At 50.6% G+C, this 25787-nt stretch overlaps 1 protein-coding gene across 1 annotated transcript; it reads left to right on the top strand.

Annotated features, from left to right (window-relative positions):
* Positions 1-90: 90 nt before the first annotated feature.
* NECTIN4 (nectin cell adhesion molecule 4) lies at positions 91-24273 on the top strand. The gene is made up of 9 exons (XM_063316726.1): positions 91-109; positions 872-1225; positions 3479-3769; positions 4212-4332; positions 12661-12812; positions 13805-13952; positions 14426-14504; positions 21009-21170; positions 23864-24273. The coding sequence occupies exons 1-9, from the start codon at positions 91-93 to the stop codon at positions 24128-24130; spliced, it is 1593 nt and encodes a 530-aa protein (XP_063172796.1). The 3' UTR covers positions 24131-24273.
* The last annotated feature ends 1514 nt before the right edge of the window (positions 24274-25787 follow it).

The raw sequence follows: 25787 nt of genomic DNA, 5'->3' as shown, positions 1-25787 counted from the left end.
GTCACTAAGCAAGACATCACATGACTGCAACTTTACTGCTGGCTTCTCCATTGACTCTGGAAGAAGCTGGTTGTGAAGCTGGTTGTGACCATGGGCTGCCATGATGATTGTAAATGCCCGCTGATTGCAAAGTGCCCGAATGTCGATCATGTGACTGCGGGGACACCACAGTGGTCGTAAATGTGAGCACTGGTTGTAAAATTAGTTTTTCAGTGTCGCCATAACTTCGAATGGTCGCTAAACAGGACAGTCATTAAGCGAGGTCTACCTGTAACTTCCATGAACATAGCAAGGGAGGTTTCTTAACCCAGTTTAGGGTTTCCTAAATGCAGCCTGAGAGCTGTTTCCCTTAACATGGCGCTAGATGTGTTAGCAACAAGCACCAAACCGTTGCATTCCTGTTTTCTATCCACTGGTTGTCAGGATGGGACCCATGGGACTTCAGTTTCATTTCTGGGAATTTGTCAAGTTGGTTGGTAGAACTTAAGATGTTTTGTTTTAAAAACATATTCACATGTGTTGGTGCACATTTCTCCAACCCCCCCACCCCCTTATTATTTGTAATTTTGCCCAACGGGCACAGTTTTTGCAAGCATTTTTCCACATATACACAGTTTTGTACACGAGCTTCCTGAACCCAGGCATTTCCCTGCAGGCTTTTCCTGGAATGGTTGCTTTCAAAAACTGGAAAACTGCATGGCACCATTTTAAAGACATGTGTTCTGGATGAGAACGTCGATGTATTTTGATTTCTACATTGATTCAAGCATGTCAGATGGGACAAGTTCTCCCCCATCTCTTCTCGTGCCATTTTCACGTGGCTGAGTTTGGGGGCCCCCGTTCACACGTTTCCTTTGTCCTGCCTCCCCAGGTGTGCTGCCAAGAGTGCTGGAACCCTGGAACAGTGTGACCGCAGTGTTTGGCAAAGACGTGGTCCTCCCCTGCGGCTACCAGGCCTCGGAGGGCGAGAAGGTGCTCCAGGTCACCTGGCTGAAGCGAGGGGACAGCGGGCAGGGCGTGGAGCTAGTGGTGCTGAATTCAGAGCACGGGGTGCACGTCCAGGATGCCTACGTGGGACGGGTTTTGCGGCAGTCGGAAGGATCCCTGGTGAACGGCTCCATCCTGTTGAAGAACGCGGTGCAGGCCGACGAGGGGACGTATGAGTGCCACCTCATCACATTTCCCCTGGGCAACTTCGAGTCCCGCCTTGCCCTCAAGGTTCTAGGTAAGGGCACCTGAGGAGCTTCAGCCCAGGTTTCACTGAGCTGCAGCATCGGTGCGACTCAACGGCCTGCCCGCCCACCGGCTGCTACTCCCCAAGGAAGGAAAATGCTGGTTTGTTTCCCTGATGTGTGAGTCTATCATAAACTAGGCAGGGCTGAATTCGTCCTGGCTCTTGTGACTGTGGTCTTGGACCACCTGAGCTTCTGCGTGGATGTGGCTGAGCTGTGGAAGGGAGGGTGGCTTTGGGAAAGCGGCTGCATGCTGGCCTCCTCATGCCAGGATTGATAGCTTGCTCCCCACACCCAGAGAAACAAGCTCTGCCACTCTTTGGGCACTCCCCGCTTGTCTAACTTCTGCCTGGGCCCCAAAGGAGGCAACACAGTGCTCCTAGCTAAGGGTGGGCCCGTGGGCCCTTCCTGGTGCGCCCCGGGTCCCTTCCCAGACCTGAATTTAATTACAGTTCTAAAAATATTTATGGTTTTATAGCAATGGCAGTCTGCTCTTGCCTCCAAGATGAATTAGCTGCATAAATATCATAGGAGCTTAGTTTTAATGGACAGAGAAAGGAGGCAGGCAGAGCTGGAGCTGGGCAGCCCGTGGTTGTCCAAGGCTGTTCCCCTCACTACACCCACCAACTCCTGGAGGGTAGAAACTACCTTTCAGAATCAAGAAGTGGAAGTGTCCTATTTTGTAGCCCCGTGAGCAAGACAGGTAAGGCGCCTTATACCTGTCAGCCCTCCACACAGACACACAGCGGTATCTTGCAAATACTAATTTGTGAGGGTCTGGGACCTTGTAACATTCTTTTCTCCAAAATGCCGGACTTCATGGCTGGGTGCAGGCATGGTGCCAATCCGTGGTGATTACTGTATTTTGATTTGTCAGGTTTATACCTGCTTTTCTTCCAGAAGTTCAAGATGGCATACACAGATCAACCTCCTCCAGCTTTTCCCCCCACAACAGCAATCCTGTGGGGTGTGCTGGGTGGACAGAAAGAGCCTGGCAGGTCCAAAGTCACCCAGTGACCTTTCCTGGCTGAGGCTGGCCTTAAACCTCCAGGTTTTAGTCTGTTTTGCTACTGCGGTACCCACACCATGATTCCCATCACTAGGTTTCACATTCTCCTTTCCAGTCAGGGACCACCCTCGAGAGTGGTGATCTAGAGGTCCGGGAAAGCTGATGAAACCAGCCCCGCTTGGCTTCGATTCCTTGGCAATGCCTCTTCATTGCGCCTCTATTTGCCTGAGATTGCATCCCAGAATATTCTGTAGACTGCAGCATCCTGCGCGTTCATCAAAATGACCAAAGCAGCATCAACCGTTGTAACACACGTACAAAAGGGGCAATGCTTACATTGTGTCAACACAACGCCGCTTTCACCATGCCCTTGCGGACACCGGTTTCTTCTAATGCAGCAGCGGTCGGGGTGCCGTAGTATCTCCCTTGGCAGGAAGGGAATACTGCTTCCCTCCTGGTTGATGGAAGGCCAGGATGGCAGGCTGAACATGGACTTGCCATCCGACAGTTGAGGGAAGCAGCTCAGTGTGCCATTGAAAGGGGCCTTCCCCGTCTTGTGCCTTCCAGCTGCGTTCGGATGGTTCTCTTTGATCCTCTGGAATTGCAGTCCCAACACCGCTGGAGTTCGCAGGGTAAAAAAGAGTAGGTGGCATAGAGGTTTTAGCAAATAAATAAATGAATAAATACATAAGATGGCATCTTCAGGGTTGAGAAATGTGTCCGTGGCCATTAGGCCTGGCAATCTGAGCTTTCAGGCTAATCTGGACAGCTGGGGTGATTCAACTGCTAAGAGGTTCAAGTCCCTCTTTGGCCCCCTGGAACTCACAGGTCACTCTGGGCCAAGGGCCACAGATGGGATTGTTGTGAAAATAAAACGAGGGGAGGGTCCCATCCCTGTTGCCTTTAGCTTCCGAGGGAAAGTTGAGAGAAAGAACGGATGGGGGTGATGATGGCGTTGGATTAGGGCTGAAGGCCACCTTCAACCAAGAAGTTCGCTGGGTGATTTTTGGCAGGTTCAACCTACCTCGCAGGGTTGTTTTGCAGGTTGGGGGAGGACTTGGAGGATGGGGTGCTGTGTCTGCCGCCTTGACCTGCTGAGGGAACTGCCCTCTCTTTTTTTTCTTCACCCTGTTGCTCTGGGATGGGAACCTGTCCACTGCCCGCTCTCCAGTCTGGTAGCGTTGACAGGTCCTTTGGCTCTCCTAAGCCGTGTTCGGGGTTTTCCGTCTCTCTGCAGTGCCCCCGTTGCCGACCCTGAACCTGGGCCCTCCGCTAGAGGAAGGACAGGGCCTCACGCTGGCGGCCTCGTGCACAGCAGAGGGGAACCCGATCCCCACCGTGACCTGGGAGACAGAAGTGCGAGGCACGGCCAAGAGCCAGGAATCCTCGCACCCCCGCTCAGCCTCAGTCACAAGCAAATTCTACGTGGTCCCAGGGCGCAGCATGCATGGCAAGGCCTTGACCTGTGTGGTTTCACATCCAGGACTGCAGCACCAGAAGAGGATCACCCACACCCTCAGTGTGGCCTGTAGGTACCTGCTCCCCCCTTCCCCTGGGCCTCCGCCTTCTTGTCCTCCCACCGCAACCTTTCGTAGACATCCTTTGCCAAGGGCATAGGCCACCATGACGTTCCACTTGGCTTTGGGACTGGCCCTTGGGCTTTATAGATGTGGGCGGGTGGGGGTCCCACCGTGCCATGCTCTGCAGCCAGGGGGAGGACCAGAAACCTGCCTGTCATCTCCAGTTATAGTCGTGATGATGATGTCCTCCTTGGCTTCAGGTCTGACCCTGGCGTGTTAATGGTGGAAGTCTGGCTTTGTCAAGTTCACACTGCTCCTCAACCAGCTTCTTCTCCACAGAGAAACTTCAGCCCAAGGACCCTTGTTACAATGTGGTCACAGGCTGTGCCCCATGGGATTGTTCTTCCCCTTCCCCTCTTTGCCTACCTTCATATTCACTCCCTCACACAGATCTCTCTGACGCCTCCATCCTGGGTCATGAGGAAGAGCAAGTCTGGGCTGAAGGCAAGGAGGGGGCTTCTCTGAAGTGCCTTGGTGATGGGAACCCACCACCCACCTACAACTGGACTCGGTGAGTCACGAGGGATGCCCTCAGTCTTGGCTCCTGGCTCACTGGTGCTGCCTCGTATGCTGGAGGAGGCGTCTCTTTCCAAGCGGGGAAAGAATCTGAACTTGGCTTGTTCAGTGGGATGTTGGTTAGAATGCCAGGGTAGGACCACGGAGAGCTGCGTTCCAACCCATATTAATTAATAATCCACTTACGTTAGGTGAACCCAACTTTGTAAAATTCAAGGAGTGAGGCTGGAGAAAAGTGGAAGTATCTTGGTCCAAGGCAGATCCTGAAGAAGGGTTGCGTAATTGCATTGTTACTCTGGGGGAGCTACAGGAAGGGACAACCCCGGTGAGTTGCGGGTGAGCGCCATTCCCCTAAAAGGAAAGGCTACGCCATTCAGGGCTCTTTGGCTTGGAAGGGAGAGGCATGAGTGACGCATGTAAAATCATGCAGTGTGGGCCATTGGGAAGAGAGAAGCTTTCTCATGTCCTCACAAGGCCAGACGTCTGGGTTCTCCGTTAAAATGAAGAGTGGAGAGTTTCGAGGTTGGCTGGAAGAAAGTCCCATTTGCACGGCCCTCAGTGAAACTGCAGAACTGTCCGCCATTGCAGGCTGGTGGTGGCCACCTCCTGTGCGATTTCAAAAGTAATCAGTCCAAGGAGGATCAGGTGGTCAGTGGCTGCCAGCCTTATCTGGATGGCTTCTTGCTTCTTTCTGGATCAGGATGCCGTACATTCCCGCTGTTGGAGAGTCCTGGTGAAGAGGGCCACCCCCCCGCGCCGGTCCACACCTGAGAGCTTCTGGGTCTGGGAGGTTGATTGGTCACAGAGAGCCGCACTAGGTGGGCTCTTGGCCAGATCCAGCTTTGGGACTCTACCTTCTCACACACCACTGCAGATTTTTTGTTACTGGGCTCCCCACCAGCAAGAGGCAGTTTTCTTCCTCTTCTTCCTCCTGCTCATTGAATGCCTGCCTGCCTGCCTTCCCTCCCCCCCATTTCTCTTTCCTTCCTTCCTTCCTCCCTCCCCAACGCTAGGCCAAGAAGGCTACCCTGTGCCACATACCTGTGCTATTCCTGCCTGCGCTGTGCACCTGATCTGGGTTGGCTGCCACAGATGGCTCCCACGGGTCCCATTAGAAGCGGTGCCTGATCCCCCACAAACACGTCTTCGTCACCCTGCACTTCTGGCCTGTCTCCTAAGCTGCCTTTTTGTCTTTGGAGGGACCGGCTGGGACTTGCCGTGGGTTTCGGTTAAGCAGCCTCGGGGCAGCAATGCGGCTCGTAGCCTTTGCGGTGAGCCGGGAACAAACAGCCAAGTCAGCAAAGGCTGCGCGGAGGGGGATCGATAGGGCTTCCGGGGGGGCGGTGGCATGGCTGGCAGAAACATGGCTCTTTTGCGAGCTGCCAAGGGAGAGGGCTTGTCACATGGAGGAAGAGCATCAAGCATCAGGGCCCAGATTGGCTGCCGGCCTGTGGGAAGGTTCCTGGTGGCATGCCTGCCCAGAATGTCCTCTCCTTGGCTTGATGGCATAAAACAAGCATCAATGTCCTTGCCACGTCATGTGAGGCTTTCTTTCAAGCAGATAAAGCAGAGGAGGATCTGAGCCTGCCCTCCTGACCTGCTGACTCTAGTTAGAAGACTAAAAGGTTTCCTGAAGGAGGCGAGCGTGTTTTGCATGCGTGGAGGGGTGCTGCATTAGCCCTCTTGCTTCGCTTACGGGAAAGGTCCTTGACATGTGCTCAATCTAATCTGAGCTGCTAGAGCAGGATTTCTCAACCTGGGCAGCCTGAAGATGGGTGGACCTCAACTCCCAGAATTCCCTGGCCACAGGGTCCCTCTGGGTCCTGTGCTTTGTCTGTAGATGGGGTTGCGCCGCCCCTGAAGAGCCAGTCTGTGATGTGGGGTCCTCCTGGACTTGTGGCTCCTCCTGGGTGGAGACCTCCTGCAGAACTGGAACCTTTGTCCAGTTCCAGCTGGTGCACTGGTTGTGGCCTTACTTGGAAAGGGAGGGTCTGGCTCCAGTGGCTGGCACCCTCATCACCACCCAGCTGGACTGCTGATGTGCACCCCACCTGGGGCTGCCTCTAAAAACCACCCAGAAGCTTCAGCAGGTGCAGAATGCAATTCAGGGTGCTGGTCATCACCTACAGGCCCTTCATGGCAGAGGGCCTGGCCGTTTGAGGCACCACCCGTCCCAACACTTTCTGCCCATTCTGGAGGTTGGGCCCGGTGGGCGTGCTCTGGCTCCTTTCAATTCAACAGTGCCATTGTTGGGGGCTCGGAAGCGTACCCGCCTCCTCTGTCGCAGCACCTGCCCTTTGGAACACCCCAGCCCCCTCCCCGAGACCCGTCTGGCTCCCACCCTCTTGACATTTGAAAAGCCTCTGAAGAAAAGACTGGCAGCGCTCCCAGGCCTGCGGCTGGGGTGGGTGTTGAGCCCCTGTGGGCGGTTAGTCATATGGTATGTTTCCAGGACATGCAAGGGTCTTTCCCCTCCTCTGTTTTATGGCTCTGTCTGTTTTAATTGTACCCCACTCAGAGTTGCCTGGAGTTTGGCAGCCTCTGTTAGATAAATTGGGCTTATCCATCCTGAGCTGGTACATTCCCACAAGCAAATGTCTGTCAGTTGATCTATAATATAGGGATCAAAACACTGGCTTCTTGTAACCATCCCTGAGAGAATCTAGGCTGTGATGACACACATGGGCTTCAAGGTGAGACAGTAATGTCTTGGGATGTGTGTGTATAAAGCTGGAAGGAGGGAAGGAAGGAAGGAAGGAAGGAAGGAAGGAAGAAGAAAGGAGGAAGGAAGGAAGGAAGGAAGAAGAAAGGAGGAAGGAAGGAAGGAAGGAAGAAGAAAGGAGGAAGGAAGGAAGGAAGGAAGGAAGGAAGGAAGGAAGGAAGGAAGGAAGGAAGGAAGGAAGGAAGGAAGGTGAGGGAGGGAGGGAGAAGAAGGAAGGGAGGGAGGGAGGGAGGGAGGAAGGAAGATGAGGGAGGGAGAAGAAGGAAGGAAGGACGATGACAGAGGGAGGGAGGAAGGGAAACATATAAAGAAATGACTTCCCCTTCATCATAACAAGTATAAACAACTGTAGTAATTTACTACCTTCTTTTAAAATACAGCAAATGATCTCTTCTTCCCATATCTCATCTCTCATCTATATGCACATCCTTTCTTTTTTTTCTTTGCCACATTCTTATTTTTCTTGCTTTTCTTTTTCTTTGCCATATTATTTTTCTTTCTTATCTATTTTTCTTTCTATTTTTTATTTTCCGCACTTTCAATTTTTACTTTCTTTTCTTTTTCTTAGTCTGTAAGGTAAAGGTTTCCCTTGATATTAAGTCCAGCTGTGTCCGACTCTAGGGGGCGGTGCTCATCTCCGTTTCAAAGCCGAAGAGCCGGCGTTTGTCCGTAGACACTTCCTCCGTGGTCATGTGGCCGGCATGACTGAACGGAACGCCGTTACCTGCCCACTGAAGCGGTACCTATTAATCTACTCACACTGGCACGTTTTCGAACTGCTAGGTTGGCAGGAGCTGGGACTGGCAACGGGAGCTCACCCCGTCACGCGGTTTCGAACCGCCGACCTTCCGATCGGCAGCTCAGCGGTTTAACCCGCAGCGCCACCGCGTCCCTTTCTTAATCTGTATTAGTTTTTAATTGTAACGTTTAATAAAAGGACTATATGTCAAAAAAGTCACTCTTCCACTGGGCCCCAGAGGTTTCCTTTCTTTTAAAACACACCAGTATTCGATAGGTTTCCCCGTCAAAGGACGCAGGTGGGCAGGCAGAGCTGTGCAGGTGAGGCAGTGGGAGGGAGGAGGCGCAGTGGCTGCGCTTGCTGATCTGCACTCCGCAGCCCAGACACTGCAGGAATCGGCGTGTGCAGAGTTTGGGTGGTGCCTGAACAGGCTCTGGCACCCGCTCAGCTAATCAGGTCACCGTGGGAAAAGGGAAGGCATGCCTTTGATTTCAGCACCTATTGTTGATGATGTCATGGCTCCCTCTCCCCCCCCACCATTTATTTTCCCTGTAACTCCAGTCACAGCATGTCCCTGGGGTGGAGGAGCAGTCAGGAACGAGAGAGCGAGAAAATCACATCTGCATTTTCCCCCTTTCATCTTGATTGAACAAGCAAAAATAATAACAAAGATCAGCGAAGTCAGGGTAGCAGGGCCAGTGTCAAACTAGCCTGTCGGTGTTATGCAGATATCGAATTAAATAAATAAGTAAAACATTGGAAAAGCTGCTGCTAACTAACAAGGGATGGGAAAAGGGTCCTGCAGATGATCTGCAATGAAGAGGAAGACGGAAAAGAAACGACTGGGTGTTTCTTTCCTGAAACCAAGAGGCTCCAGAAAAATGTGCTTCCAGGCCTTTTTCTCAAGCAGCCTGGCTCAGCAGTCCGCTCCTGCGCATCGGGGTCTTCCAAGTGCATAATTGTTATTGTTGCTGCCCCTTCCCTCCAGTTCAGAACTGGGATGGCACGTGGGAAAGACCTTGAGAGACGGGGTCAAGAGACGCAGCCAAGAGAACAGACAGATAAGAGGCAGCTGAGCCTGCAGCTGGATAGTGGGAGGGGCAAGAGGCTCAGAGGGACCCTCCCTAGTTTCTCGGCCTGTAAAGGAGGCGGGGGGTGGTTTGTACTTTCAGCCTTGCAAGGTTGATGTCAGCCTTCCCAGGTAGACCAGACAGGAGACACGACCAGATGAGCTAATTCTATTTTATTGTAAAGGTACATTGACAGAATCTTGCAAGTCTGAAAGAACAACTTTCCCACTGACTCCTTTGCAGCCCGAGAAGCTAGGGAGGGTCTTTCTGAGCCTCTTTCTCCGCCCGTTATGCAGCTGTGGGCTATGCCATCTCTTATCTGACCATTCCCTTGGCAGCATCTCTTGGCCCCGTCTCCCAAGGTCTTTCCCACATACCATCAGAAGAACCTTCTGCCTTTTTTCCAGCTGATCCTTACCCTCTGGCTAGGGCAGGTGCTGGAGGTCCTGCAGAGCCCCCAGGATTGCAGCAATGAAACTCGGGATGTGTATCCTGATCCTCATCCAGTGATCAGTCCTCTATTGACCCTGCCCCCTTGCATCCCATGCTTGTGGTTCTTCCCTTCATCAGTGCCCCTCTGGAATTGGAACCTCCCCGAATCTGTAGCTCATCTGGAACGCCTTCCCCCTGCTGCCTACTGGGTGTGGGTTGGACGCTGCTAAATCTCATCCCTTTATGTTATATTCACATATTGTATGACATTATCAGGCTGGTGGGTTGGGCTGGGCTTAACCTCCTTTGTGCCTCTAATTGTTGTGGGTTTATGACCAAGATTTATGGTGACAGTGCCATAAATGTAGATTGTTGCTTGAATCCTGCTGACCTGCGGCAAGACGGTAAGCTGCTCAGAGTCAGCTGTCAGTTGGCACCGTATATAAGCCTGGTAAAATAAATGAAGTGCAAAGGTTTTTCAGACTGGGAGGTGCCCTTGCCCTCTGAGTGGCATTTTGGGGCAGCACTCCAAAAAAATAGGTGGGGAGATGAGAAAAGAAGTGGGTGAGGTAGGACAAAAAGGAAAAATTGCTCATTTTAACTTGGAATTAAATTAAATTAGAATTGTAGAGCTGGAAGGGGCCAGTTAGATCAGTGTTGCTCAAACTTGACCACTTTAAGGCATGTGGACTTCAACTCCCAGCATTCCTCAGGAGTGAGGGAGCTCCTAAGGGGGTCCTGCAGAAAAAATTACAGGGTGAGATAGAGGGAGGCGTGAGAAAGAAACTCAAAATATCCACGCCTTGTTTTTCTTTAGTTCATGATGGGACAAAGAGAAACTTTCAAGATGCCATTATCCTACCTTACTACAATAAAGAGCATTCCCTGAATCCCTGCTGGGCCTGTTTTTTGTCCTGGCCTACCTTGCAGGGCCAACAAGTAGAGGTGATCACCTGTTACTTGAGCACATCCAGTGCAGGAGAGCCCACCACCCCTCTGTGCCACTGTAGAAGAGTAGAACCATTCGTAAGTTTTTTCTAACATCTAATTTCCTTCCTTCCTTCCTTCCTTCCTTCCTTCCTTCCTTCCTTCCTTCCTTCCTTCCTTCCTTCCCTCCCTCCCTATTTCCTCTCCCCCCTCCCTTCTCTATTTCTCCTTCCTCTTCCTTCCTTCCTTCCTTCCTTCCTTCCCTCCCTCCCTCCCTCCCTATTTCCTCTCCCCCCTCCCTTCTCTATTTCTCCTTCCTCTTCCTTCCTTCCTTCCTTCCTTCCTTCCTTCCTTCCTTCCTTCCCTCCCTCCCTCCCTCCCTCCCTCCCTCTTTCCTCTCCCCCCTCCCTTCTCTATTTCTCCTTCCTCTTCCTTCCTTCCTTCCTTCCTTCCCTCCCTCCCTCCCTCCCTATTTCCTCTCCCCCCTCCCTTCTCTATTTCTCCTTCCTCTTCCTTCCTTCCTTCCTTCCTTCCCTCCCTCCCTCCCTCCCTCCCTATTTCCTCTCCCCCCTCCCTTCTCTTTCTCCTTCCTCTTCCTTCCTTCCTTCCTTCCTTCCCTCCCTCCCTCCCTCCCTCCCTCCCTATTTCCTCTCCGCCCTCCCTTCTCTATTTCTCCTTCCTCTTCCTTCCTTCCTTCCTTCCTTCCTTCCTTCCTTCCTTCCCTCCCTCCCTCCCTCCCTCCCTCCCTCCTTCCTTCCCTTTCATACCACTGTCAACATTCAAACGTTAAGTGGCTTACAGCCAAAAATCAATAATGCAATAAATATTCAATCGGGGGCTGCTATGCTGCTCTCTGAACAAGAGAATCTTCCCTTCTTCCTTTGTGACATCCATCCAGGCCTTTGAAAGGTTCTGTCGAATCTCCCCTCCACCCTTTTTCCTCAAGACTGAAGACTGACCCTCCTTCGGGTTTTTTATAAGGGCTAGTTTCTAGTCCCTGAAGGTCGGTGCCCCCATCAACATCTCTCTGAACCCTTGAGGAAGCTGGGCCAAAGCAGAAAGACTTTTGTGGTTAATGCCCATTTCCACATACTTCATCTGACTGCTCTCAAGGTATTTCTGCCCATCTATAGTTGATTGATCGGAAGGTCGGCGGTTCGAATCCGCGTGACTGGGTGAGCGCCTGTTGCCAGTTCCAGCTCCTGCCAACCTAGCAGTTCAAAAACATGCCAGTGTGAGTCGATTAATAAGCACCACTTCAGCGGGCAGGTAACGGCGTTCCGTGTAGTCATGCCGGCCACATGACCACAGAGGAAGTGTCTACGGACAAACGCCGGCTCTTCGGCTTTGAGACGGAGATGAGCACCGCCCCCTAGAGTCAGACACGACTGGACTTCATGTCAAGGGAAACCTTTACCTTTACTGTTGTACTGAAAGCTAATGTAGGAAACAGCTTACAAATATTTCAAATAAAGGGTGAGGTAGGCTATCAAAATTGAGCTGCCTATTCGTGTGCACTAAGGAAGCATTATCCTGGCACATGTATGAAAGGGTGTGCATGCTAAATCTTGAAGTCTGAATTTAATAACTCACCCTAACTAGGCCATCCCACAAGTCCTATAGATAGGAGAGTAATTTATCAGCAGTAGAAGTCAAGAAAGAGGGACATCTGTGCATCTTCTCCAGTGGGATCTGGCCTGAATCTCGTAGCCTCTAGTCTGCATGCTGGCTGAGGATGGTATTGTCTGGGGTACTATGAGAACTGCAGACGTACTCATTCTGAGGCCATCCTATGGAATCGTTGGTCCAGGATGCGAGCCAAGGTCACCGGTCCCTTGCGGCTGAAGCCCTCAAGGGGGAATGCTGTGTGCAAGATCCTGAGATGACAAGAGGTCTTAAACTGCAATGTGTTGCCCAGTATTTCCCTTCATTGAAATACTTTTTCTTTTTCTTTTCTTTCTTACAATGAAACCTTGCTCCAGCTTCTCTTCAGGGTTCATCTCCCATGACTCTTTTGCCTTTTTTAAAGCTTTGGAGCTTGATTTCACATTGCAATTCTGCATCTGGAGGCAGGACCGCAACTAGGGTCTGTGTCACCCGGGGCAAACATGGATTCCGCACCCATTTTGGTGCCCCCCCCCCCCAGTGCGGTGCCCGGGGCAAATGCCCCACTGGCCCCCTCCCTAGTTGCGTCCCTGTCTGGAGGGGTCTGCAACGTTGGTTTCCTGGCGCTTCCAAAGCCGTAGCTGGGTCTGAGAGACCCCACAGCCAACTTCTCTGTTTTCTGGAGTGCTTTGTGTGATTAAGCCAGTGCTGCAGAACTGGACATAAGTTACAGGGCCTGACATAGGTCTAGAAAAGTCTTCTGTGTAGGTCCAGGTGTCTCATGTTTTGTTTCCTTTTTCTTTCTGACCTTCTCTGCTCTCTGCACAGGCTCAATGAGCCTCTTCCCAGGGGCGTCAAAGTCAAAGGGGACACCTTGCTCTTTCAGAGACCCCTCAGCTCTGAAGATGATGGTGTCTACATCTGCCAAGTGTCCAACAGCTTTGCAGTCAAGGAAGTGAGGGCTACTGTGAGCATCACAGGTGAGTTCAGGATGGCAAATTCTGCAATAGCGCATGGCCCTTCCTACCCTGCACAGTTTTCATTCCTGAGAGAAACAGGTATGCATGAGAACAGTTCCTGTTTGCATTGTCCCAGCAACCACTGGATGGAGAATGTTGGAAAGAGGTATAGATGCAGTTGGTCCCACTCCATCATTCTTCCTTCCATGCTTGAACTCTCTCCCCAGCCTGCTTAATGCATTTGAAGGCCATGCTAGTTGATGCCAGTTCATTCACCTGCTATCTCATCACTTACGCTTTGGAAGTCTACCTTCTTAAAAAAAAATGGTCAAAGATCGGTCAATTCAGCTTCCCCCCAACCTGACCCACTGAGGATGTAATAATCATTATTCCCTTGCTGGGAATGAATTTGGAGGTTTTACTGCCATGGATTCACTGGGTGGAAGAATGCTAGCTGGAGCAGAGTCCTAACAGTGTTTATCCTTCTTGAGAAAGAAAAATAACCGTGGAGGTAGACGAGGGTTGACCGTCTAATAAGTATGCTTTCTAATAAGTCTGATTTCTTCATCCCTTTATATTTTAAAAGCCTAGCGTGTTTTTAGAAGCATGGGGGTCTTTGTAGATGACAGCTTGTTCTCCTCGCTGACCATGTAGCCTTGTGTAATCACAAGGTCCTCCCAGGAAGTGCCACAGCAGGAAAACAGCTTTTAGTCTGAAAGACCCTGCTGCTTCTGTAGGAATGCTGGGCTTTGCAAGAGTCTCAAAAGTTCCTTGGCTACCTCATGTTCTTTTAAAAATAAATGTCACCCTCACCTGCGGGCCACATCTGTGTTGGTGAATATTTCTGCCATTTATTAAAGCAATCCTTAGAAAAATATAAAGGTCTGTGATCCCTGCATCCAAAACAGATAGACAGTAGAATTTAAACGGGTCTATCCTTACTGGTCCGTTCTGAGCTTGAAATGACGACGTGCTGTGACCCCCCTGCTTCTCTGTGTATGTCTCCCCAACAGAGCACCCAGCTCAGCAGGTGGACGTGGTCTCCATCTCCATGATCGGGGTGGGCATCATTTCTGTCATCCTGCTCAGCTTATTGGTCCTGGTGATCATCCTCATGACTTGCTACCACAAGCGGAAAACCAAGCGCATCACCGAGAAATAGTAAGCAAAGGTTGCCTTGATGCTGATGCTGAGCTCCACTCACAATCTGCCTTGTCTTCCATAAGCTAAGATGGGAACTGACCTGCCTGAATTTCAGATCCTTCTGTCATCCCCCTTGGGTTGGAAATGCTCAGAGGGACAAAGAAGGAGGTCAAGGACCACGCAAAACAACACAGGGAAGAGGCCCAGCTTTGGAAGTACGGCCTGATATGGCAGAAGCTGAGGCTGGTCTCTCTAGGCTTGGCTTAAATCATAAATCTCATGCATTCCAGATGCGCTGCGTTTCAGCCCTCCAAATTCTCGGCAGGTTGGCCAGGGATTCTGGGAGTTGTGGTCCTATGCTTTTGAAGGGTGCTGGGTTGGAGAGGTTAGACTAGCCCTAGAGTTGGACTCATGAAACGGAGTGAGTGTTGGGCCAGGGGGCATTTTTGCCGAGCTGACACCCCCCCCTTCGCCCCTCTTGTCTTCGGCAGCGAGGAAGAACTGACGTTGACCCGAGAAAATTCGATCCGTCGCCTGCATTCAAGCCACAGCACCGAGACCCGGAATCAGGTAGAACCTGTGAGGTCTGGGGGTGGTTGAGGAGCACAAGTGTGAGAAAATGTGACGGTGGGGTTGTGAGCTGTGGAGGGAAGCTGGTTGGGTCGGGCTGCCTCCTAGATTTCAGGACTGGTCATCCGTGGAGATGTGACCAACAGGCAGGGCCTCGTGATGGGAGCCGTGTCCTAGTAGCCACACCAGTACAAGTCCTTGCCAGACCACGGCTGGGAGTGGTGCAGTTTTTGCCTCAAGGGTGCAGCGTTACTACGGGTTGGATGCTGATGGTGCTCTTGGGTAAGGGTGTTGTAGTTCTCCAGGAGGGCATCAGGAGGCTCGGCTGATGTCAGGGCAGACCGAAGGCTCTGTAGGTGATCTGAGGCCAGTAGCTCAGTTATCATTTGATTTAGGTGGGGGTTCACTTGGCTCGGCAGTGAGTTCGTCCTGCTGGTATTAGACAGGGTGGTAATGGTCCTCAGTGTGTGTTTCTTGAGTGAAGGCATTTAAGGATTGGGAAATGATTGCTGTCAAATTTAGGCATCAACTTCTAGGGCTTTGGCATAAGGGAGATGGTCCCTAGAGGTGGTTATATGGTCAATACTGCTCATTCTGGAGCCAGATAAGTAGAGGTAGTCCTCACTCAACAACCACAATTGGGACCGGAATTTGGGTTGCTAAGTGAAGCAGTGATTAAGCGAATCAGACCGGATTTTACAACCTTTTTTATGGTGGTTGTTAAGCGAATCTCCATGGTTGTCAAGCAAACCATGTGGTCATTAAGTAAACCACGCAGTTCCCCCTTGATTTTGCTAGCCAGAAGCAAGCTGGGAAGGTAGAAAATGGTGATCACATGACCACAGGATGCTGCGACGGTCATAAGTGTGAGGACTAGTCGCAAGTCAGTTTTTTCAGCACCGTTGTAAGTCCGAACCATCACTAAACGAATGGTTGTCAAGTGAGGGCTACCTGTAGGTAAATTCAGCTGGATGGTCACCTTCAAGGGCACCATTTACGGTGTGAAGGTTTAGCCTGAAGGCTGTTTGATTTCTGATCTTTTCAGCAACGGGGGAGGAGGAATCCGTTGTCTTCAGGGTCGGGAGAGGACATTTGTGCCGTGCGTAGAGGGTGTGGTCACTGGGGCCCAATGCCACACCAGTAGAACGCCACCTCTGGACATGGAGGGGCTATTTGATCAATCTACAGAAGCATCTTCCTTGATTTTTTAAATTTCTGCCTGTGGTCCTTTTTTTCCTATGCTGAGTCATGGACGTCCTTCAGCACTCCCTAGAGGGAGCAAGCAGGAAAAACACACACCGAGACCTAGAAAACATTGATTGCTGTTTCTTGCGGAATAGCACCCCAAATCCAGCTAAAACGGTACAGAAGGGTGTGCAGACCCCAGGAGATGGGAAGGGAAAGGAGTGAGAAAGTACAAAAATCGGGACAAGCAGCTGTATGTTTGCAAAATAGAAAAGGTGAGGTTCAATTCTCATCTGAAAGGGTTAGCCCAAGTCTCTGACTTGGGGAGTCGAAGAGGGGGCAGCGGTGGTTCCCAAGCCTTGTGCATCTAATTTCCTTGGCGTTTCTGAAGCTTAGGACACTCATTTAATGCTGGTTGGAACTGAGGGCTCTTCTCAGCCCCCGAGGCCTGGCTCAGAGACATTCCTGAGAAAGGGCAAGCCAAGTCCTAAGATCAGGTTCCATTTATTCTGACAATCTGTATGGCCACCCATCTTGTTATCACAACTCTGGGTGGCTAACAGTATGTTCCAAACCAACGAAGGAACCAGCAAAACATTATACAATACGCAACGTGCTGGACCCAACTGAAAATATGTTTATTCATACAGCAGAAGTTGGGATCACCTCGCATCACCTAGATTTTATGGGAAAGGGAACGTAATTTGATTAAGTTCAACGTACTAACAGGATTACTTTTCATATATGAAATAAATATCTCCTCGGTTGTGTGAAATTTCAGATTTTGGTGGCCATTTTTGGAGAGCCTTTCGTTCAGGGACTTAGCCTGGACTTTTCGGCTTCCGAGGGAGCACGGAGTTTTCTCCTCAGCATCTCTGAGACTGCTCTTTTTTTTTGAAAAAAAGTCAATGTTATTAAAAGTTTTGCAAACTGACACAACCTAATAAAGAGTAAAAGGAGCAAAGAAAGGAAGACGGAAGAAGAAAGGAAAAGTTCAGAAAAAGAGAATAAAAAGGAATAGAAAGAAGCAGCTTCTGATTTCTTTTGCAGCAAATATAAGTACAGTTACGAAATTAGTTCTTACTCTATGGTTAGAAAAAATAAAAAAGCTCCCTTTTCCCCTATTAGCCAGGTTTTTTTTTCCTAATTATCAAAACCACAGATCATAAGTGCATTTTTTTCTGTTTCACGCAAAAAGTCTATCAGGGGCTTCCAGTCAGCCATAAATGTGGATGCCGTCTTCCCTCTGATCAAGGAAGTCAATTTATTCATCTCCGCACGTTCCATCCTCTTCACCAGCCGTTCCTCCATTGGGGGTAGTGCCGAATCTTTCCACTTTTGAGCATATAATAATCTCGCTGCAGTTGTTACGTATAAAAACAAAGTTCCATGGCTTAGCATGTGTATTTCTTATGCTTCTTGCTCATAACGTTGCGGTTTTTAATGAGCCACGTTATACTTTAATTTTTCCTTTCTTTTCGCCTTCATGGGTAAGTTGCCCAGAGCACCCTGACGGGTGCCTGTATAAACTGTGCTGAACCCGAGTCAAGCGTGCTCTCCCCCTGAGATTTTGAAGGGGTTCAGCAGCCGCCGTTCCCAGCTGATCACCTTTCAGATAACTTAGGCTTCGCTCCCATAATCCTGAACTGGCGTGACCAAAGGCCGGGACGGGGGGAATGAAGGACAGCACATCCAGAAGGGGCAGGCTGGGCTGACGGCTCTGTTCTTGAAAAATCACCTTTCTGCACAGATCAAGCAGCGGAGATCTGGGGGGACTCTGCATGCCCTGGTGGTTGTCCTGCGCTGTCCGGCCGGCAGTGGGGGGACGCGCTGAGACTTGCAAGATTGATGCCAGCCCTTTGAGGGAGACCAGCGAGTAGCTGATCCCAGTAGAAGAATCTTGCATGTCCGAAAGCGCCTGCCTCCTCCCTGTCTTTATGTACAAGAGGACGAGGGAGGGTCCAGTCTGAGGTGCTTTCTCAAACTACATTTCTCCTTTGGACTCTGGTTTCTCTTCTCAGTCTTGCTGAGGCTGTTCCTCCTGTTCTTCCGGGTTATTCCCACGGCCCGTTACGCTGGGTGAGAGGATGAACCCAGTGACAGTGAAGGTCGCGGAGCACCCCCACCGCCAGAAGCCCTCTTGATAAATGTTGCCGTGTCTCTAGCCTTCCTTTTGGCGAGAAGATCATGGAGACCGTGGTTGGGGTTCAACTATGGAGCACCTGAGAGGGAGAGGACTATCTGGACCATTTCTAGTCAGGGTTTAGACCTGGACATGGGGCTAGAACAGCATTGGTTGATGGGGGAGTGAAGTCTTCCTGGTCCTATTGTACGTCTCAGTGGCCCTCAATACTATTACAGCTAGTCCTCAACTTATGACCATTTGTTTAGCGACTGTTCAAAATTACGTTGGCGCTGAAAAAAGTGACTTATGACCTGGCACAGAATTCAGGTGCTTGGCAACCGGCTCGCACTTACGATGCTTGAGGCATTCCGGAGTTACGGGATCTCCATTTGCAACCTTCCCAGCTGGCTTCCGACAAACTAAGTCAGTGGGGAAAACTGGATTTGCTTAACAACCATGGTGATTTGCTTAATGACCATGGCAAAAAAGGTCGTAAAATCGGGCGTGACTCACTTAACAACCGCCTCGCTTGGCAGTGGAAGTTCCAGTCCCAATTGTGGTCGTAAGTCGAGGACTACCTATATGCGTGGCCTTCCTCTGGACTACCTGCAGGGGTTGGGAGTCGAAGGCATTGTATTGCAGTAGTTCTGCCCCTTCCTCAGTTGTGGTGGATGTGGGGTTGGCCAAGTAGCTCTTTGATTGTGGGATGTCTCCGGCCTTGGACCCCTTTCCCCAATTCTTTAACATCTACGTGGAGCTGCCAAGAGAGGTCACCCAATAGTTCGGGGTCCAGATGCTGACGATACCCCTTTGTACACCCCCCCCCCCAGGCCACTTAGGTGACATTGCCCACCTTAATCCAGCATCTGGAGTCTGCGAGGGTCTGGATGGGACGGAATAGGCTGAGCAGAACCTCGGCCAGATGGAGTTCCTATCTGTTCATTGTGGACCCCTGGCATCTCCAGTCACGGCTCTTGCTGGGAATACACTGCCCCTGAAGGAACATGTTTGCAACTTCGGGGCGTCCTCCTGGATTCTTGGCTGCAGCTGGAAAGCCAGGTGGAGGACATGGCCAGGGGTCTTCGCTCAGCTTTGGCTGATGTGCCAGACTGGGGACGAGAGGATCCCGCTACATGCCCTTGTCCCCAGTCAGTCGGACTTCTGCGCTGGGTTCTGCCTTTGAAGACCACACGGAAACTCCAGTCAGTCCAGGATACAGAGGCCCTTCTGGTGGGTTCCTACTGGCACGAGCGCGTCACACCTCCACGCTGGGCCCTGCACTGGCTTTCTTACCTGCTGCGTACAATTCAAAGTGCTGTTTCCGATCCTTGAAGTCCCATGTGGCTTGAGCCAAGGTGTCTCCGGGACGGTCTCCCTCACTGAATTTTGACCCGCCCAAAGCAGAGCTCCTGGGGGAAATCTATTACACTGCACTTTATTGCAAATCTCCCCGTGTCCAGGAGATTAGGGGACGATGGCCCATAAACAGTCTTTGTCCTGGTGGTGCCAGTGCTATGGCGCCTCCCCAAACCCCATCAACTCCCACCTCAGGCTTCAGAAATTATTAAAAACAGAGCTGCTCCAGCGGGCCTTTAAGTGGTAGATGTCGTCTTCTATTTTTGTGACTTTTGACTGGTTGTTCTGTGATTTTATCCATGCTTCATTTATGACTTAGCGTTATGGGGGGGGGCTGTTTTTGTTCTTCATCTGTTCAATCGTGTCTGATTCTCGGAGACTGCCTGGACAGGTCCCTGCAGTTTCTTTGGCAAGGTTTTTCGGAAGCGGTTTGCCATTGCCTCGTTCCTAGGGCTGAGGGAGAGGGACCGGCCCAGGGTTCCCCAGCTGGCTTTGTGCCTCAGGCAGGACTAGAGCTCACGGTCTCCCGGTTTCTAGCCTGGTGCCTCAACTACAGTGCCAGACTGGCTCTCGCTAGTGTCTTATGTAAAGGTATTTATACAGTGGACATTTCATTGTTGAGATTGCAACCTACCAAGTGTCTCACGGTTGTGTGTGTGAGGGGTGTTAGATAGATAGATGATAGATAGATAGATAGATAGATAGATAGATAGATAGATAGATAGATAGAGGAATGAATGAATGAATGAATGAATGAATGAATGAATGAATGAATGAATGAATGACTTTTTCCGTGATCTTCCATGACTCAGGAACTTCTGTACCGCCAGCAGTCATCTTCTTGCCATCTTCTCCTTCTACAACCCTAACTCCCTTCTGGCCGGCCTTTGGCATGTTGGAGCTGCTTCTTCCCACTTAGGAGAGACTCTGCGTACGTGAAAAGCTTTACCTGTTTTCTCCCAGCCATTTCCTAGTCTCAGGTTACCCATACACTGTGTAAGTCTGGGAGAGGTGTGCCAGGATGGCAGGCAGTGTTCGCCTGCTCCGTTCTGTCACGCAGGAGATCCCACCTGTGAGCATCTCATGGCTGAGAGAGATTCTGGAGAAAGGTGCCCACGTGGAGTAGACAGACCGGTATGAACAGAAGGCAACTTCGCAAGTGCATGACTGAGCACAGTCTTGGTACACAGAAGGCCCAGAGTTCAGACACTGCAAGCATCTCTAGTCCTTGGGAGAACACTTGTCTTTCTGTGATAGGACGCTGTGCAGGGCTAGACAGACCCATGGTTTACCTCTGCATTACAGGTAGTCCTCGACTTACAACCACAGTTGGGACCGGAATTTCCATCGTAAGTCGTTGCAGTTGTAAGTCAAGTCACCACCTGACCAGACTCAATTTTACGACCATTTTTATGGCAGTCGTTAAGCGAATCCAGCTTCCCCAGTGGGTGCTTTTGGCCAGAAAATGGCAAAAAAGTCACAAAATGCTATCGTGTGACCGTGGGACGCTGCAACCGGTCATAAATGCGAAATGGTTGCCAAGTGCCTGAAATGCGATCATGTGACTGTGGGGGGTGTGTGCAATGTTTTACAATGCTTGGAAGAGCTTTACAGGCCGCAAACTTCAGACTGTCGTTAAACAAACGGTCATTAGTCGAGGACTACCTGTACGTATTGCAGGGATTAATAACAGCTGCACAGCTCTCCTCATATCCTCCTCACAGCAGCCTTGGGGAGGTGGATGAGGCTGAGAGAGGATGACCAAGTCAGAGGTCAGCCTGACTGAGCAGGGAGGAAGGACTTCTAGCTTCTCGGCATTGTCTTTGTGTGCTCTCCAGACTGAAGAAAACTTTCCCCTGAGGTCAGAGAGCCGGCAAGGGAGTTTCCGCGGGGACAGCTTGTGCCGGGAAAGCCTGCGAGCCGACAGCTTGTGCCGGGACAGCAGGCAAGGCAGCTTCCGGACGGACAGCTTCCGGGAAACCAGCCTCTGCTCAGTGTTGGTGAGTAGAGTCAAGCGAGGAGGCCAGTCGGTCGGGGCGTCTCTGGGTGTCTCCTCCTGGCCACGCTGACGGATTCCGGGATTCTTGCATTTTCATTTTTGCAAACCTGCTGGCTTTTTTAAAATGTTGCATTAATTCTGCTGCACTTTTTGCCAAACATACACATTTTTGTTTGCAACTTAGCCTAATATATATGTGTATACACACACACACAGTGTGTGTATGTGTGTGTGTGTGTGCGCACACACACTCACACACAGTATATTTATGTATATATGTGTGTGTGCGTGCGTGTCCATTTCATGCATGTATGCACTTTTGTACCATCGTTTATCTAACAAACATTTTTAAAAAATGGATGGCCTTGCAGAATTCGGAGAAATGTAAGTTCCGAATGAGGTGTTTTGAAATGTATGTATTATTTATTGTAACAGGTACGCAACCAATAGCGTTTCACCAATGCAAATCAAGGCATGCCCTTTTTTCCAAGTTCCACCCCCGCTTCCCTCTCGGCTGACTCTGTTTCTGTTGAATAAGTTGAGGCGTTCCGGGGCTGTGGTCCAATAATGTGTGTCACCCTCCAACGACACCATCATTCCCTCCCGGTGTTAGGACTTCAGGTTCTCCCGCTTTCTTCCCCATAGTCAGTAAGTTGGTGCAGAAGCTTCGGAGACTGTGAGTGATGCCCCCGTGGCTTTGCTGGTAGAGTTTCCTGTCAGCCTCTAAGCCCCCTTCTGCTCTTCTGCTTCCCTCTTTGTGAGGTGTGGTCCATTTCATGCCAGGAAGATGGGACACAACCCATGGGCAAGGAGCATGGGCAACTCTCCGGCTTTCTCCTTCACAGCCCGAGAAACCAGGGAGGGCCCCTCCTGAGCCTCTTTCTCCACCCATTATGCAGCTGCGGGCTCAGCTCCCTCTTATCCGACCGTTCCCTTGGAAGCATCTCTTTGCCCATCTCCCAAGGTCTTTCCCACAAACCATTACACATCCTTCACAGTGCCAACTACATCACTGGTTGCCCACTTCTGGGATCTGTTCTCTTGCCTTATGCCATGACCTTCAAATGAAAGAAAGGACAACAATAATACTTGCACTCCCAGTACTTCACCTTCAGGCCCAGGGCCTTTCTGGAGGTCTGTTCAAGGTCTCTACTGGTAGTGCCTTTTCTCCCCACACAAATCAGCAGGAAGGGATAGTTACTGGTAGGTTTGAAGAGTCTGTCACGTCCTGGATATGGGCACCTGGACTACGCCACACCTCACAGGATGTCACATCAGGTCTGCACGCTTCTCCCTTGGTTCCTTTCAGCAGGGAATCACTCACCCCTTCTTCATCAGAAGGTTCTTGGACTTCTCTGACCCACGGCAACTATTCTGTTCCACGAAACCAAGGTTGACCAGGCTTGTTCTGGTAGTAATGGTATGTGGGAAAGACCTTGGGAGACGTGGAGGAGAGATACCGCTAAGCGAATGGTCAGATAAGAGAAGTCGTAGCCTGCCGCTGCAATAACGGGTCCACCTGGGAAGGCTGACAGATGGATATGGCCTCCAAGAACAAAATCAGGAGCATGGCCTCATAATCATCCTGCCACTCTGGAACACATGCTCCCACTTGTTTTTCTCTTTGTACTTCCTGGCATTTGCTTCCCCTCTCTTCCCCTCCCAAGCATCTTCCCCTTCCAGGAACATCTGACCTTCCTTGGCAGATCGTGGTAGAGAGCCTCCTTGAGCATTTTGACCTCCTCCTCCAATAAGGACACTGTCTGACACTTCCAGCAGGTGCAATTTGGGGTCTTCCGTTGCACGTACTTGGCCGGCTGCCTTGAAGCTTTCTTGGGCTTGATCGGAGACCCCTCCACACGCCCACCCGGCCAAATTCCCACGCCACAGTGCCCTGCTTCTTCTCCCATTCACTTCTCTGGAGGAGTTCCAGCAGCCTCCGCCTCATCGGCAATTCCAGTCTCTTCTGCTCTTCCCTCGCTGTCCAACAGCTCTCCCTGTGACCTCGCTCGGTGTCCTCATGAGGTGGCCTTCGTCTCTCCGGTCCCCTTAGCGTATTTCCTTCCCCAGCCTGGCACTCTCCATGTCGGCCATGAGTCTGATCCTTCTCAGCCAGCACGGCTTGGCTTCCAGCTTGAAAGAGGTCAGCTGAAGCCTTTCTTGTTCCTCAGAGAAGCAGGGAATACAGACAGCTTGTTAAAGCTGGTTAGTGTTAATCTTGGGATATTTTTTCCCTATGGCCTTTGTTTCATGTCAAGCCTACAAATGATGTTGTTTGGACTCCCTTTTGCCAATCAGAACGTTTTATTTATTTCCTCAGTCTTTATGATGTGCCTTTCCTCTGGAAGTGCAAGAAAGGGCACATTTTATCCTCACAAGAACAATCCTTTCGGGTAGGATAGGAAGGAGTGATTACAGCTGGATTTACACACTGTATTAAGCCATAGAGTGGTTTCTTTGGCGGTATGGTTTAACATATTATGTGACCTCAACCACTGTGAGCTGTTTGGTGTGTGCTCTGGACTATTAAAAAAATCGTGGTTAAATGAACTGCGGCTTACTGTAACATGTCCAACATTTTCCTTTGAGCTTCTGTGGCTGAGCAAGAACTTGAGTTGGGACCTCCCACGTCCCAACCTGACCCCATCCCACTGTGCCCCCTTTGGTGACTTTTCTGCCTTTCTTCTGGCTCAGGGAGAAGAAGGTGAGGGACGCAGCTACTCTACCTTGTCAACAGTCCGGGAAATTGAGACCCAGACAGAGCTTCCCCCGCCACCCCCAACTCCGGTCCCAGAAGTGGAGAAGGAGGAGAAGGAGAAGGAGAAGGAAGAAGAGGAAGAGCGGAACGATGAGAACAACATCAAGCAAGCAATGACTCACTTTGTCCAAGAGAATGGCACTTTCCGGGCTAAGCCTACCTCCAATGGCATTTATATCAACGGCCGGGGGCACTTGGTGTGACGCTGGCCAAATCCCCGGACCCAACCGAGCACTGAGCCCTTGTCCCACCCGCTTGCTGGTGCCTCCCTTTGATGGGGGCCAAAAGAGCCCTTGAGACTGAGGTCACCTTCTTCTGAGCCGCCGGCCCACTTGGCTGCAGGGTGTCCACCTTTGGATGTCTTGAAGGGCCCCCTTCTTCTTCCCAGGAACTCTTCCAGACTGTGGCCAAAGTAGAGGAAGGCAACTTGTCCTCTAAAGCGGAAGAGATCCAGAAGATGCTCAGAGACCCATTCAGGAACTGGGGTACTCTTTTTTCCAACCTGGGCAGGACAGTTGCAATGTCTGGGCTGCCTCTTCTGCCTGTTTGTGCAAAAAAAAAAAAGAAAGATTTTTTTTTAATCTTTTGAGGCTAGGGATGACTTGGAGGAAGCATTGGGGAAGGGAGAAATGACTCCCTTCAGTGCTTGCACGGTGACTTTGCTTGGCTCAGGGACGGACTCACTGAAACTCTTATGTCTTTTTAAATAATTATTCTACTTACTGTGGTTGTTGTCCATCAGGGTTATGGACAGAAGTTCCCAAAGGCCACCAGCAGTTAAAAAAGATGAGCGCAGTTTTAATTATTATTTTTGTTATTAATATTAATATTCACTGGAAAAGGGAAGTTTCCACTGCAGGCTCCCAGCAGCCTCCAGAGCCACAGGTTAAAAGCTGAAGAGAGCAGAGCGAAGGACACCAATGGAAGCCCCATTTCTGGACCTTCTGCTGAGTCAAGGAAGTTGTGGAACGTGCTTCTGATCACCCCAGTGAACGTGCATTGCAGGTCCAGCAGCTCTTCAGCCCCCAAGGCCGTTCGGAAAGTCCAACACGCATCCAAGTAATGTCGCCCCACTGCTGGGGAGAGAGATGGCTGGGCTTCATCTCCATCTCCATCATCTCCAGTGGACCCAGCTCGGAGCTGTGTTCCTTCCAAGTTCCCCCCCTCTTTTCTCGTTTGAATTTCGTAGCATCACTGCAACCCGAAATATTTCTAACTCAAACCAAGAACAAGGGAAGTATGTATGAGTGACAGAGGACAGATGTGTGACCCTGAGGGCAGATTTTGTGACTGATTCTGCATTTTGACATTTAGGGCTTGGGAATGGCAAAGCTATCCTCTTTAGATACGCTTCAGGAGTAAGTTTCTTAAACGTTAGGTCTCTCCTTCTCTGATAGATGGATTTTAAGCCTTTTTGTGTGTATCATGACTCGTTTCTCATATTTGCAGAGAGTTGCAACGGGGCCTCCTTTCGAAAGCCTTTCTACACAAAAGCAGAGGAGGAGTGACCCACAATACCTGGGGGGAGTGATGAATTTTCCTTAGATGTGCCAAACCTTTGAAGGCAGGACCAGATCGGCCCTGAAGAACGCGAACAAGGGCTTGCATGCAAATGCCTTAAAATTTCACCAGCTGGGACCTTCTGTGCCATGGACCCTGCTTTGCACTGGTTAGGACAGGGGTGATGGGAAGACTAATCGATCTGCTCATTCAGACATGCAGTTCATGGATAGGCTCATTCAGACATGCAGTTCATGGAACTGCCAGGGCTGAGCTAACGAACAAGAAGGCCCCCTTTGAATCTGCTGCAAACTTGGCCGGCCTTAGTCTCTAGCATCTGTGGAAAGAAGAACATCATAC

This window comes from Candoia aspera, chromosome 17 (genome assembly GCF_035149785.1).
Source record: "Candoia aspera isolate rCanAsp1 chromosome 17, rCanAsp1.hap2, whole genome shotgun sequence".
Lineage (NCBI taxonomy): Eukaryota > Metazoa > Chordata > Lepidosauria > Squamata > Boidae > Candoia > Candoia aspera.
The sequence above is the reverse complement of the archived record's forward strand: the minus strand, read 5'-3'. Positions and strand labels throughout refer to the sequence as shown.

Coding starts and splice junctions, on each gene's coding strand:
- NECTIN4 (XM_063316726.1), top strand. Junction 12,813..13,804: donor GGCTACTGTGAGCATCACAG/GTGAGTTCAGGA, acceptor TCTCCCCAACAG/AGCACCCAGCTCAGCAGGTG. Junction 14,505..21,008: donor GCACCGAGACCCGGAATCAG/GTAGAACCTGTG, acceptor TGTGCTCTCCAG/ACTGAAGAAAACTTTCCCCT.